Here is a 14,988-nt window from a genome sequence, read left to right as displayed (position 1 = left end):
GTATCTGATTATCTAAGTTTTGGGTATAACATTTGGGCTTTATTTTAAAATTAGAACATTGTTTTAGGTAGACATGTACTGTAAAATGCTGTGTTATAGGATTTGCTTCCTTCTGTTCCAGAATCAAAACGAGTAAAGAAACCAGAAAGAGCAATTAGAGAGTGTAGACCCTCGATGGGACGTTTTACCTCCGCCACCAAAGGTGGATGGAGGTTATGTTTTCACACCTGTCTATCTGTTTGTCCGTTTGTGAACAAAATATCTCAAAAAGTTGTGCACGGATTCGGACGAAATTTGGCAGAGATGTAGCGTAGCGTATGTGACAACGACGAAATGATTAGATTTTGGTGAAGATCCGGATTCGGATCCGGCGACTAGAAGTTTTAAGTGAATCTTCACCATTGGGAGATAGGGCCAAAAACGATACATAGCAGGATATCTCAAAAAGTTGTGGTCGGATTTTGACGAAACTTAGTGGACTGGCTGGGTGTCTTACAAGGACGATTCGACTTGATTTTGGTGAAGATCTGAATATGGATTCGGATATGAGAATTATTTAATTTTCAAGTGATTCTTCACCATTGGGAGATAGATCCAAAAACGATACATAGCAGGATATCTCAAAAAGTTATGGATGGATTTCGACGAAACTTGTTGGACAGGTTGTGTGTGTGACAAGGAAGAATCTAGTCAATTTTGGAGAAGATCCCGATCCGGATCCAGCTAGTATAATTTTTTAAGTGATTCTTCACCATTGAGTGATACGACCAACCAGGCAGAGGTATGGTCTCTACTGAGTGCCGTTATAATTTTGTGTTGTATCTGTGTGATTTCGTGTGCTGATGTGTTTGTGTGGTGTGGAGACGATGCATTGACAGTGTGCGGTTGTGTTCCTGCAGTGGACAAAAAGTTCCTGCAGTTCGACATAGACACATTCTATAGTTCAGAGATATATGCACGATCTAATAGAACGTACATTATAAATGCACTCACGTTCTTAATAGTACATCCTTTATAGACATACTCGCATTATAATGCTATGTACTTTATAAATTTACTGACATTATGATTGCACATACTTTTTTTTATAGAGGCACTCATTTGAAAAAAGATAACATTTAATACTAGCTAGTTGCTACCACAGTGTGGCATTTGTGGCCAACGTTAGCACACTATGGGCGGACAGACATACAAACAAAAAACTTTCAAAATGACCCAAATACAAAACCCAATGGCGAGGGTAATTCTATTATATTAATGTCTTTGCTTTGAACTTCTTTGAAAAAGATGATTTTGAAAAACAAATGAGTTGATTTTTGCTGTTTTCCTCTACTTTCTCCATGTTCAGAATTCACAGCATATCGAGTTCATGGAGAACCCTTTCCTGGCCAGCGTGGACAGACACTAGACCAGATGGTTGGACCAGATCAAATCTCGTTGCCCCTGGATAGACTCACCCCTAATGTTGAGTACAGGATCAGCATCTCAGCTGTGAAGGATGGCAGGGAGAGCTCGCCAGTGACAACCACTCTCAATGCAGGCATGTTATGAACAAAGTGGTGCTCTGCATACATAGTGGCATTCTCTATATACAAAATCGTTTCCAGTTCACTTTCTTTTTGTCACGTTGAATTCTTTTTTCCTTTTATTTGATGAATAGAAAATTCCTTCTCAGATTTTAATCGAACACGCTGACAGAATGAATATTTGAAATGGCTTGTGACACTTTGTACTTAAAAATTTTATATATATATATATATATATATATCTATATATATATATATATATATATATATATATATCTATCTATCTATATACAGTATTATATATATATATATATATATATATATATATATATATATATATATATATATATATATATATATTGTTACAGACGCGGTTGTGGATGTTGGTTTACCGAGCGGTTTGGTATGACCGCGTCTGCACAGTTTACCCGATTATACTCGAACGTTGGCCGAGTCGCGCTACGCTAAATCAATTGAGGAAAGGACACAACGGCTGGGTTAAAATGACACGACACCAGGGGTACAGTTCTCAAGACCTCCGGAGGAGGTTATAATATTTCGGAACGTTAGATTACAAGGACAAGAGAGACAGCATAGGAAGGTAGGCACTTAATCACGGTCTTATAGTAACCCCGACAGACCACAGATAAACAGGACAAGACTGACTCACATGGGGATTGATGGCAAGGAAGGGCAGGTAGTCGAGGCTCAAGGTGCACCTTGGCTCAGGGGCAGAATCGACCCGGTCCGGTCCAGAGATGCGGGAGGTCTCTCAGCGCTCGGAGGTGGCGTCTGGTTCTCCTCACTTCAAGCTCGGGGCGCATCTCTCGTCACGTCCGGTAAGTGGCTGCGTATATCCAGCGGGGAGTGACACGCCCTCGGCTCGTTAGCTCCGCCCCAGATGGAATCGGCCCGTTGCTTCTTATTGGGTGCGGGGGGTTACCGGGCTCCGCCCTTGACGAGGGGCCGACAGTCAGCCCCTTCGTGGTAACCCCGTCGGCGCACATGGGCAATGGCGGCTAACCAAGCCGGAGTGAGGACGCACACTCCCCGCGCGCTGTTGTTGTAGTTGTTGTTGTTGTTGTTGTTTCATGAGGAAGATGGGAGGAGGTATGGGGAGGTCCTAAACTCACTACTGGTGCCATACAATCACATTCTGGTGCAACGAAGAGTCAGAATTAATGGAAACGAGTCCTTAACTGACATAGACTAAGAATAACTAGCAAGAGGTCCTATAGTTGTCTACGTGAGATGCGGTGAACCTGGGCACGACAGTTAATGGGGGAAAAAGGGGAAGGTCGGTTCTACAGAGTGTTGTTTACAGACAATGGGACTAGGGAATGGGGGATTGGGGATAGTTGGAGAGTATTGGGGAAATAGGTGAATATTTACAAGCGGATATGGAGGCCAAATCCCATATCCGCAACATTGCACCCTTCTCTACCCTCGGGGCATCCCGACCCGATAAATTTTTACCTATTTTAGTGTGGCACTCAGATGTAGTTCCCTCTACTATTAACTCTACCCTGAGTGCGACAGTTTTACAGATATTCACAAATGAGTAAATATGTCCCCCTGCGACGTTGCACCCTTCTCCTCACAGAAACACACCCACAGGAAAACCGAATCGCGGAAAGAATTCGCAAACTAAACATACAGCCGGTAGGGAGCATTATTTACAAGACTACGCTGATATTTACACTACGATCCAGGACCTGTTTTTGGAGGAACACATGCAGATGTTATGCATAGAGAGAGCACGCATGCCAGCATCGATACACCAACCCACGAGTGCTCTGTGGCCTTACGGCCTTTAATAATGTGCAGAGCACCCCTTCCAAGCACCAAAAGCACCACCCCATCATGTACAATCAGCACCATCCGGTGCACCAATAAAGTGTTTATAAATCACCGGTGGTGTCGCAGCCGGCCGATGTTCTGCCGCTGGTCTTGCCTTCGTGTGGTGCACTTGGCCTTCTTGCCTCTTTCAAAATAAAGAAAGGCGCCAACCGCGTCCATTTCTTTATTGTGGCCGTCAGGGGGCCAACTATTAGTGGTTCACCTGGATGGCATAGGTGCCACGTTGACCCATAGGTCCATCCACGGGTGGTGCTTGCCCGCAAGAGAACTGCGGTCCATGGTGGGCGGCCACAAAAATTGCGGTCCATATGGTGTATCGATCCCGGCAGCAAGCAGCGAAAGTGCAGGCCCACAACTGCGGAGCCAGCACCTCTCTCTCCTCTCTCTCTGCCCCAAAGCCAGATCCTCGGAGGTGGGAGACAAAAGAAGAAAACAAGTGAGTAAGGTGGTAAGGGCGCAAAAGTGCACGCAATACAAGGTAATGCACACTAGGGGCACATGGGAACCAGGTGAGACAGGTACGTTCCTACCGTACGCCCCCCCCCCCACCAGGTAACCTACATGGCCCCTCCCTTACCCCTTACTGTATCCACGAAACACAACACTACCCATAAACATCTATTTTACAAATCAACAAACGTCCCTACTGTCTTCCCCGTTCCTCCCATGAACCAAATTCGGCTTCTCTCCCTCCTAACCAATCAAATTTGCCATTTTCAACTCTCATCAAAATTTGCCATCTCCAACTGAACATCAAAATTTGCCATTACCAATTCATCATCAGTCCCTCCTAAGGAGGGAGAGATGGAATCACCCCAATGTCTCATCCACGTCGTGATGCGTCTCACCAATCCACAGCAATCTCATTTCCTGCAACAAAACAAAGAAAACACAGGTGTGGAGTCATCATCACCACAGGTAAGTGGCTGCGTATGGTGCGACAGGCTCATCAATCCTAACTATTTCCTAAATGACTTTAACAACTTTACATTACCCGGGGTCTTTCCCTGCCAAACCATTGGCCCTCTTACACTATGGGTTCTAAAAACCAATTCCCATTGACCAAACTGTGGTGCTTTTCAATTTGGGGTCTCACTCCCCCGATTCATCTCCCGGTGCCCTCGCACAATTTCTGGGCCGCGACGTGTAGCTCTCCCAACAGGTCTACCCACCTGCACACCTCCACCACTGCAGTTGCCTCCGAGCTTACCTGCTCCTTACCCTAACCTAACTACCTGGGGAAGGCCCTCTGGCGCTCTCCCCACTCAGTGCCCTCTCTGGCACTGGGCTACCCGGGTCCGTCCTCCGGATCCTCGGGCCCCACTGACACTAACGGCTCCCAGAGCCCACCTGCGGCCTCACCTGGCCGACATCCTCACAATGGTGGAGTGCCCAACCAACTACACACACTAACAGGCTACACGCCCAGCCATTTCCACAACACTAATGCACCCATCCACAATACCATTCTGCAACCGCACCACAAATGCCAATATCCAACCACAATTTACCTATACCCTCTACCTAACACTTACACTACCCACCCCGGGTACTCGTGAAAGGGGTCCACTCTTCCCCCATCCACACCTTCTCACCATGCACACCACTCCGTACCACTTACTCCAACTCTCTCCACACCACTCATTCTCTGCTCCATATATTCCACACACCTGTGCTCTCACACCTGGTGCCACCTGCACCCTTCTCTCCCCAAGCGCCTTCGCGCTGATCCACCACACTCACTACTCATCCATTGCTCCACACACCTGTCCAGTTGCACACCTGTGCAATCACACCTGTTCCATCCTCACACAGCATCATCTCATCTAACTACTCCCCTCTGAAACTTGCGCTTCCCAGTCGCCCCTTTAAACTATTGCGCTCCCTCGTCATTATAATCCACACTAATCTACCTGCGTCCCCACTACAGGTATCAGTCACTAACTAAACTTAACGTTACCTAATGTCATCTTCGCTAGATCCCTATCAATATAACCTAACCCACCCGGGCTAGTTTTCACTGCCATACACCCCATAAGCTATTGCTCCTTTGCCCCCACTTTTGTGAGGGATGACAGAATTGCCATCCCACCACATCGGGCATCTCCCACTACCAATTTTGCACATCAAATTTCAACAAATCAAAAATTTGCCAATCACTACCCATCATCTGCCAATCATTACTGCCACTCCTTTGCCAATCATCAAATTTTGTTTTTCTCTAATTTTGGGGCCAAAACACTATCCTCATCACACAGTCTACTCACTAATGCCTCTCGGTGCGCCAATTCCTGTCCAAAGCCCGGCTTCGTAAAGCCGAGCAATGAATGCGGGTTGTTCTGTGCCAGCGGCTGGATGCGTCCGGCATTCGGTGCAGGGACGGGGGCTTACCCGGGCCGAGATCCCACGCACCACCTCGGCACGGAGCCATCCCATGGCTCGATCTCGACCTGCCGGAATGCCTCAACAAAAAGTGGTCGCCATGACGACCCTTCCTATCCAGCCGCCCGCTCCGCCTAGTGGAGCACGGACGCGGCCGTTCAAAGCGAGGCCCAGCACGCACCGAGGGCCCGATTCGGCTAAAAGTCGCTCTAACCGCTAACCCGTTTAACGTCGATGCTTCACCTGCATGCTTACACCCCGCAGCCCGTTCCTTGCTCACACATCCAGCCGTTCCCATGCTCCTCGTACCTTTCCTTACACACCCAGGTACCCTCATTCCACTCACAGCCTTGGTCACACACCTGACCACCGAACACTTTGGCACACATTCGTTGGTCGCACACCTCACCAACACACCTCTTCGCGCCCCCTCCTCGGTCACCTCCTCTGTGACAATCAGAGGTGTGCTCTCATTCGCACACCCAACCACGTGCCTCACTACCAATTCCAGCGTGCATTCCCACTCACGCTCTACCATTCCAGGTGTGCATCCTTTCTCACCGGTCACAACCAACTCACGCTCCTTGTCACTCTCACTACTCTCACCTCCATTCTTGACAGCGCACTCACCCTTACTCTTGACAGCGCACTCTTTCCTCATGCACCCGTCCGTTACACACCTCTCTCGCGCACACTATTGCGCACACTCTCCCGTCACACCCTCTGTAACACTCACCACAGGCGTGCATTCGTCCTTGCCTTTGACAGCGCACTCTTTCCCCATGCACCTGCCCGTCACACACCTTTCTCGCGCACACTCTTGCGCACACTCTCCCGTCACACCCTCTGTAACACTTACCACACCACGCTTCCATGTGCTCCCTCGCACACGCGCTACGACCGACTCACTCTCGCCAGCACCCTCACTCCTTGGCACGCACTTTTTCCTCACACACCCCAGAGTCGGACTTTCTCGCACACCTCCTTTTTCGCACACCAGACCTGTCGCACACTTCACCAATGGCCTCTCACGAACACCCGGGTCCATCTCGACCCCCAAGCTTCTTAAATCCCCTGGCGCATCATACGCACGACCATATTGGTCACCACTTACACCGGGTCCTCTTTCTCTTCGCTTCTCCTCCATCACCTGCGAATCCCTCATCCGGTTAATGAGCACATCATCACGATCCGAACACAGACTTCGGACCAATTCTTTTATCTCCTCTTTTATCTCTTTCTTATCCCCTCTCCGTCGCTTCTTAATTTCGCTCACCCCTTCTTCCACTTCTTCTAATTTCTGCTTCACCTCTTTTATTCCCCGGTACGTCTCCTCAAGCTCGTCCTCCAAGGCTACCTTGACCGTTTCCATGTGCGTCCTCACCTGCCGGTCCTTCGTCTCCATTACCTCTATCACCTCGTCCAACCTCGTTGTCAGTCCCTCACGTACCATCTGACATTCCCTCTTCGTCGCTATCAAGTCATCTTTTAGTTCTTTCTGTGTCGCCTTTAACCCTCCTAATACCGCAGTGTTCCTTTGAACCTGCTCCGTTAATCCTTTTTGTCCCTCCGTCAGCTGTTCCACCTCCTTCGTCAGGTCCTCTATGCCCCCTTGTAACTTTACAGTCCCCTTTCTCACCTCCTTCTCCATGTGCTCCTTACAGTGCCTCACCTCCTCGCGCACTCCTCCGACCTCCTCACTCACACCTCTTCTGATCTCCTCTCCCATTACTTGCATCTCCTGCCCAGATGCCACCCTCATCTGCTCCATTTCCTCCCTGTGAGCATCCAGTTTGGTTTCTACCCCCATTCTGACCCCCTGTATCTGCTGCCCCATTTGGTTAACTTCCCTTTCCGCTTGGTCCCTCATGTCCCTCAATTTGCCTTCCATCCTGTTTTCTAACCCCTCTAACCCATTTTTCACTCCCTCTATCTGATTCTCCTGGGCAGCCATTCTATTTTCTACCCCCATTAACCCATTTTTCACCTCTTTTATCCCGTTGTCTAACCCCTCAAATTTGTCGTCTAACTTCCCAAATTTCTTGTCTAATCCCTTAAAATTATTGTCTAACCCCTCACCGGTATCCCTCGCTTCGTCCCTCATTACCCCCATTTGGTTTCCCATTACCCCCATTTGGCCCTCTAATCGCTCACTATCAGCCCTCATTTCGTCCCTCATTACCCCCATACTGTTTTTCAAACCTCCAATTTGGTCTTCCATTTGTTCCATAAAGGCCCTCATTTGCAGGAGGAAAAGGTTCGAATCCACCGGTGGCGCTACCACGGTCGCGGGCGTGGGCGCCGTGGCCATGTGCGAGGCGCCATTTCGCGCGCCCGCCACCTCGTGCGTGACGACGCTATTTTGCGAATCTGCTACCCTCACTGCTTCGCTCCCCTCTTGTCCCTCATTTTGGTCCTGGATCGACCCTGCCTCACTCCCTACTACCGGAACCCAGCCGTCTTGGTCTGCCATAGCGCGACTTTCAAAATTCGGGTTTTTATTTTCGTAAAACAAAATCAAATTTCGCTGTTATAATTTCGAGCGCGTGAAACGCGCTCCGGATCGAATCCCACTTCCCGACACCAAAATGTTACCCTAATGGTACAATTGGTGTTCCAAAATTTGGGCCTAACTGAATTTAGTCCCAGGTCCGAATCCAACTCCTCGACACCAAATGTTACAGACGCGGTTGTGGATGTTGGTTTACCGAGCGGTTTGGTATGACCGCGTCTGCACAGTTTACCCGATTATACTCGAACGTTGGCCGAGTCGCGCTACGCTAAATCAATTGAGGAAAGGACACAACGGCTGGGTTAAAATGACACGACACCAGGGGTACAGTTCTCAAAACCTCCGGAGGAGGTTATAATATTTCGGAACGTTAGATTACAAGGACAAGAGAGACAGCATAGGAAGGTAGGCACTTAATCACGGTCTTATAGTAACCCCGACAGACCACAGATAAACAGGACAAGACTGACTCACACGGGGATTGATGGCAAGGAAGGGCAGGTAGTCGAGGCTCAAGGTGCACCTTGGCTCAGGGGCAGAATCGACCCGGTCCGGTCCAGAGATGCGGGAGGTCTCTCAGCGCTCGGAGGTGGCGTCTGGTTCTCCTCACTTCAAGCTCGGGGCGCATCTCTCGTCACGTCCGGTAAGTGGCTGCGTATATCCAGCGGGGAGTGACACGCCCTCGGCTCGTTAGCTCCGCCCCAGATGGAATCGGCCCGTTGCTTCTTATTGGGTGCGGGGGGTTACCGGGCTCCGCCCTTGACGAGGGGCCGACAGTCAGCCCCTTCGTGGTAACCCCGTCGGCGCACATGGGCAATGGCGGCTAACCAAGCGGGAGTGAGGACGCACACTCCCCGCGCGCTGTTGTTGTAGTTGTTGTTGTTGTTGTTGTTGTTTCATGAGGAAGATGGGAGGAGGTATGGGGAGGTCCTAAACTCACTACTGGTGCCATACAATCACATTCTGGTGCAACGAAGAGTCAGAATTAATGGAAACGAGTCCTTAACTGACATAGACTAAGAATAACTAGCAAGAGGTCCTATAGTTGTCTACGTGAGATGCGGTGAACCTGGGCACGACAGTTAATGGGGGAAAAAGGGGAAGGTCGGTTCTACAGAGTGTTGTTTACAGACAATGGGACTAGGGAATGGGGGATTGGGGATAGTTGGGGAGTATTGGGGAAATAGGGGAATATTTACAAGCGGATATGGAGGCCAAATCCCATATCCGTAACAATATATATACATACATACATACATACATACATACATACATACATACATATATATATATATATATATATATATGTATGTATGTATGTATGTATATATGTATATATATATATATATATATATATATATATATATATATATATATATATATATATATATATATATGCGCATATATTGTCGTGTTCCTCGCGATTTAAAAACCGACCAAGGAAACAGATTAACCGAGCAAGCTTTAACTCCGAAGGCGTTCAGTTCAAATATGGCAGAGTTCATACACGTGGGGAGGGAGGTGGGTGAGGAGGGTGGGGAGGATGGTGAGGGGGAGGCTGAAGTTCCTTACTTCACGGTTCCAACGGCAGCCCTCAAACCTGCGGAGATTAAATCAAGCGAACGAAAGCCGAATTATGTACAAGAATAAACAATTTATTTTACGGAACCCGAGAACACTGGACGCACCGGTAAATAATTATGGTTCCTAAATAGGGATCCCATGCACCAGACTTCAACAACACAGATGAAAGGATGAAAGAAACTGTAAAATAAAATGCGTATGGTTATTGTACTTATCGCAACCAGCTCGTGTGTCAGGGATCATCTGGGATGGTGATTCTGGGATGGATGGATAGCTCCGGTCAACGGGAAGAAAGGCCCCTTGATGCATCATCCCTGTTCACCAGGCCTTGATAAAACCTCTCGCGCCAAGCGAACGAGCGGGCGTGCAACCCGCTTCACCAGCCGTGGAATGTCCTACCGAATTCGGCAAGAAGCTGTGATGCACCCAACGTTCGGGTCGCAAAGGAGAGAGTCGAGGTGAAGGAAGGCGGGAGGGCAAGAACGAGCGATGCCCAGACACCAACGTCTACCTCAACGAGCAGGGACGAGAGAGAGAGAAAATGTCGGTCTCTTCTTCTTTTTGTCAATCCCTCGTTACGTCACCTCCTTCTCTCTGCCAATCCCTGCCGGCCAACATCACAGGCTCAATTCTCCACCAATGGCCACGTCACGTCTCTCTCATCCCATTCGTCGGTGGCCGCTTTCTTTGCTCTTGCTTCACCAATCCCAACGAGCTGCTTCTTGCTTTTGCCCTGACCAATCACCAGTCCTCTCCCTATTGGCAGCCCTTGTCATGTGGTGTCTTCCTTTGTCCAATCCTTCGCAAGGTGGGCGTGGTCTCAGCCTGCCTGAGCAATGAGTGTTACGATGCAAGCTGGTGATGTGGCTGGCTGTAGCTGCATCGGCGGTGCCCCGAACTGGCTTCCTGTGGGTTTTATGGTTATTGTGGCGGAAGGGGGATTTAAGTAGTGTTTGTGTGGTGTTACTATTGGGCCTATCTAATGTATATTGCGCGTTGCCATACGAGACACAGGTATGATCACAGAGGGAACGACACACAATGAAAAAAAAAAAAATGAATGAATGATCGTTTTAAGGCCATTTTCCCCGCTGGAGCGGGGGTTAGCCAAACGACACACAATGGAGTTCGCATAATCCCTACGCGAGTTAACAAGCCCCACCCCCTCGTGGCGGGGCCACCTCACAACTTATCCGACATCCGGGCTAATATAACTTATTACATCGAGATTCTCTAGCACGACAGATGAAGCATGATACCTATGCAGATCTACCTAAATCTATATATGCCTCCCCAACCAACATAACACAATATATATATGTATACATTCACGTGAAAAAGTAAGTACACCCCATGTAAAGTTTTGACTTTTTCAAAATATTTCAACATACAGCTATTTGATCTTCATTTCAACAATATTGAGAGATAAAGGTGATATAATATAACAAATATCATGAAAGATTTACATTTTGTAGTCCATTGTATCTATCTATAATTCCAGTAATCTCTGTTTGTACGTTTGTACGTTTGTTTGTCTGTGACCGCTGTTTCTCGACAACCACGGGTCCGATATACTTTTAACTTGCCAGGTATATTGCTGGGGACCCGAGGATGTGCCTTTTCAAGGTTTCATATTAATCGGACAATTACTTACCGAGCTATGTCCAAAAAACGATTCAACCAATCAGAGAGCAGCGAACTATCGCGTGTGCCGAACGTGGTGGACACACTCTGCCTCGGATGGCACATTTGAGAGCATATTCATTTATTTCACGTTTGCAAACTATGTTGGCGTTAAACTATGTTTTAAAACTAATAAAAACCCCGGGGGGATTGTCACTGTACTCGCAAGCCGTTCGCTTTGGACCAAACCATTTCATGTAAATAGAGGGGGGGGGGGGGGGGATTGTCACCGTACTCGCAAGCCGTTCGCTTTGGACCAAACCATTTCATGTAAATAGAGGGGGGGGGATTGTCACCGTACTCGCAAGCCGTTCGCTTTGGACCAAACCATTGCATGTAAATAGAGGGGGGGGGGGGGGGGGGATATACTTTTAGATATACAGTATATATAGTACGGGCATGCCCTAGTAATTTAAATACACATAAATGCAAATTTCGCATGTGGAAAACGTTAGTACACCCTTGGCTCCAATAGGTGGTATTTCCCCCTTAGGCAGAAACAACCTCAAGTAGGCGTTTCTTATAACTGTCTACCAGTCTCTGACATCGACTGGGAGAAATTTTTGCCCACTCCTCCATGCTGAATTCTTTCAGCTGTGCGATGTTTGAGGGGTTTCTTGCATGCACAGCTCGTTTCAAATCCCCCCACAACATCTCGATGGGATTTAGATCCGGGCTTTGACTTGGCCATTCCAGAACCCAACATTTCTTTCTTTTCAGCCATTCCTTGGTGGATTTACTGGTATGTTTAGGGTCATTGTCATGTTGCAAGGTCCACCTTCGGTTGAGCTTCAACTTTCCAACAGATGGCCTCACATTATCCTCAAGCACTCTCTGGTACAATGAAGAATTCATCGTGGATTCTATGATGGTGAGCTGCCCAGGCCCTCATGCAGCAAAGCTGCCCCAAACCATAATATTTCCACCACCATGCTTTACAGTTGGTATCAGGTTCTTGTGGTCAAATGCTGTCTTTGGTTTTCACCAAACATGTCTTCTGGTACTGTGGCGAAATAGCTCTACCTTTGACTCATATGTCCAGAGCACATTGTTCCAGAAGTGCTGGTCTTTGCCTTGGTGTTCATTGGCAAACTTTAGTCTTGCCCTGATGTTCTTTCTGGACAGCAAAGGTTTCCTCCTGGCACACCTCCCATGTAGATCAAATTTGTGCAGCCTCTTTCTAATGGTAGACTCGTGCACTTTGACATCAACAGTGGCAAGAGCTACCTGTAGGTCCCATGCTGACATTCTGGGGGTTCTTAGAGACTTCCTTCAGTATCTTGCAGTCTGCTCTCGGGCTGAACTTGCTGGGGCAGCCAGGCCTGAACAAGTTGGCAGTTGTTTGGAATCTTCACTTGAAGATGATCTTCCGGACAGTCGAATGATTGATATCAAATTGTTTGGAGATCTTTTTAAATCCATTCCCAGACTCATAGGCATCTATAACCTTCTTTCTGAAGGCCTCAGAGAGCTCTTTTGATCTAGGCATGGTGACGCCGCACACTTCACCAACAAAGAGCAAACCAAACTAAAGGTCTGAGATTTAAATAAGACAGGTTCCTCCAAGATCCTCTCTGACGATGTTCTAATCATTTGCACCTGAGCTGGTGCACCTGATTCTAATTTAAGGTATTTGAAGTCGTGATAAATGTAGGGGTGTACTTACTTTTTCCACATGCGAAATTTGCATTCATGTTTATTTAAATTATACAATGGACAACAAAATGTAAATGTTTCATGATATTTGTTATACTATATCACCTTTATCTATCAATATTGTTGAAATGAAGATCAAATAGCTGTATGTTGAAATATGTTGAAAAAGTAAAAACTTTACATGGGGTGTACTGACTTTTTGACGTGACTGTATATATATATATATATATATATATATATATATATATATATATATATATATATATATATATATATATATATATATATATATATATATATATATATATATATATATATATATATATATATATATATATATATATATATATATATATATATATATATATATATATATATATATATATATATATATATATATATATATATATATATATATATATATATATATATATATATATACAGTCACGTGAAAAAGTAAGTACACCCCATGTAAAGTTTTGACTTTTTCAACATATTTAAACATATATATATATATATATATATATATATATATATATATATATATATATATATCACCCATCCCTCTCTGTACCCACCGTACCCAGTCGTACCCAGCTGCTCCTCGACTCTGTGTCCTTTCCTCCTGACAAGGTGGAAAAGTTTCTGTCAACCCTCGACTCGGATTCTGCAACTGGACCTGACGGCATCAGCCCACGGGTCCTAAAATCCTGTTCTTCCGCTCTTTCATTCCCTCTCTCTGTTCTCTTCACCCTCTCTTTTGCTCAAGGTCATCTTCCATCTGCTTGGAAATCTGCCAACATCACCGCTTTGCACAAAAAAGGTGCAAAAACAAATCCCAGCAACTACAGACCAATCAGCCTTCTCCCAATTATCAGCAAAGTCATGGAATCCATCATTGCTTCAGATATGAAATCTTTCCTCTTCTCCAATGGCTTGATCTCTGATCATCAATTTGGTTTCAGACCTGGACACTCTACACTGGACATGCTGCTTCTGCTTTCGCAACAATGGATGGAGGTCCTCAATGCCAAACATGAAATTAGAGCAGTCTCCCTTGACATATCACGTGCCTTCGATACGGTCTGGCACCCCGCTCTGCTCACCAAACTCTCCTCTTTTGGTATCCATGGAAATCTCCACGCATGCCTGGCGGACTTCCTCTCTAGTCGTAGTCAACGTGTGGCCCTGAATGGGTTTCTCTCATCTCCTCTTCCTGTTCAGGCTGGAGTTCCACAAGGCAGTGTTCTGGGCCCTGTGCTTTTTGTGGTCTTCATGAATGATCCCCCTGACTCTCTTGAAAATCCTCTGTATCTCTTTGCTGATGACTCTACTCTCTGTCGCTCCATTCTTCATCCCTCAGATCGGCAGTCTGCAGCCTCCTCACTCTCTGCAGACCTGGACAAAATCACAGACTGGGCAAACAAGTGGAACATGTCTTTCAATCCTGACAAATCTCACACTCTTACGATGTCTCTCCGAAAAGTCCGACTGGACAACCCTCCCATCCACTTTCTGAATAATCCTCTCCAAGAAGTTCTGTCACTCAAGCTTTTGGGTCTCACTATCTGCCATGATCTTTCCTGGGAAAACCACATTTCAAATCTGGCCTCCAAAGCCAGTTGCCGACTGGGCATCCTCCGTCGTGCGAAGTCCTTCCTTGGCACACCTGAGCTCCTCACCACATACAAGGCTTTCATCCGCAGCTCAATGGAATACTGCTCTCCCCTCTGGGCTGGTGCTCCTGCCTCACACCTAGCTCGTCTTCACGCTGTTGAAAGCAAA

At 46.8% G+C, this 14,988-nt stretch overlaps 1 protein-coding gene across 7 annotated transcripts in view; it reads left to right on the top strand.

The window, feature by feature from the left end:
* The window catches only part of LOC137433592 (uncharacterized), a 377,223-nt gene that overhangs the window by 147,423 nt on the left and 214,812 nt on the right, over nucleotides 1–14,988 (top strand). For all 7 annotated transcript variants that reach the window (XM_078782386.1, XM_078782378.1, XM_078782406.1 and 4 more), the window contains one exon: nucleotides 1,349–1,540. In XM_078782386.1, coding sequence (XP_078638512.1) covers nucleotides 1,349–1,540 — 192 coding nt within the window. The remainder of the gene's footprint in view (nucleotides 1–1,348; nucleotides 1,541–14,988) is intronic.

This window comes from Myxine glutinosa, chromosome 1, assembly GCF_964187855.1.
Source record: "Myxine glutinosa chromosome 1, kmMyxGlut1.1, whole genome shotgun sequence".
Lineage (NCBI taxonomy): Eukaryota > Metazoa > Chordata > Myxini > Myxiniformes > Myxinidae > Myxine > Myxine glutinosa.
Note: the sequence above shows the minus strand (reverse complement) of the source record. Positions and strands in the feature narration are given on the sequence as shown.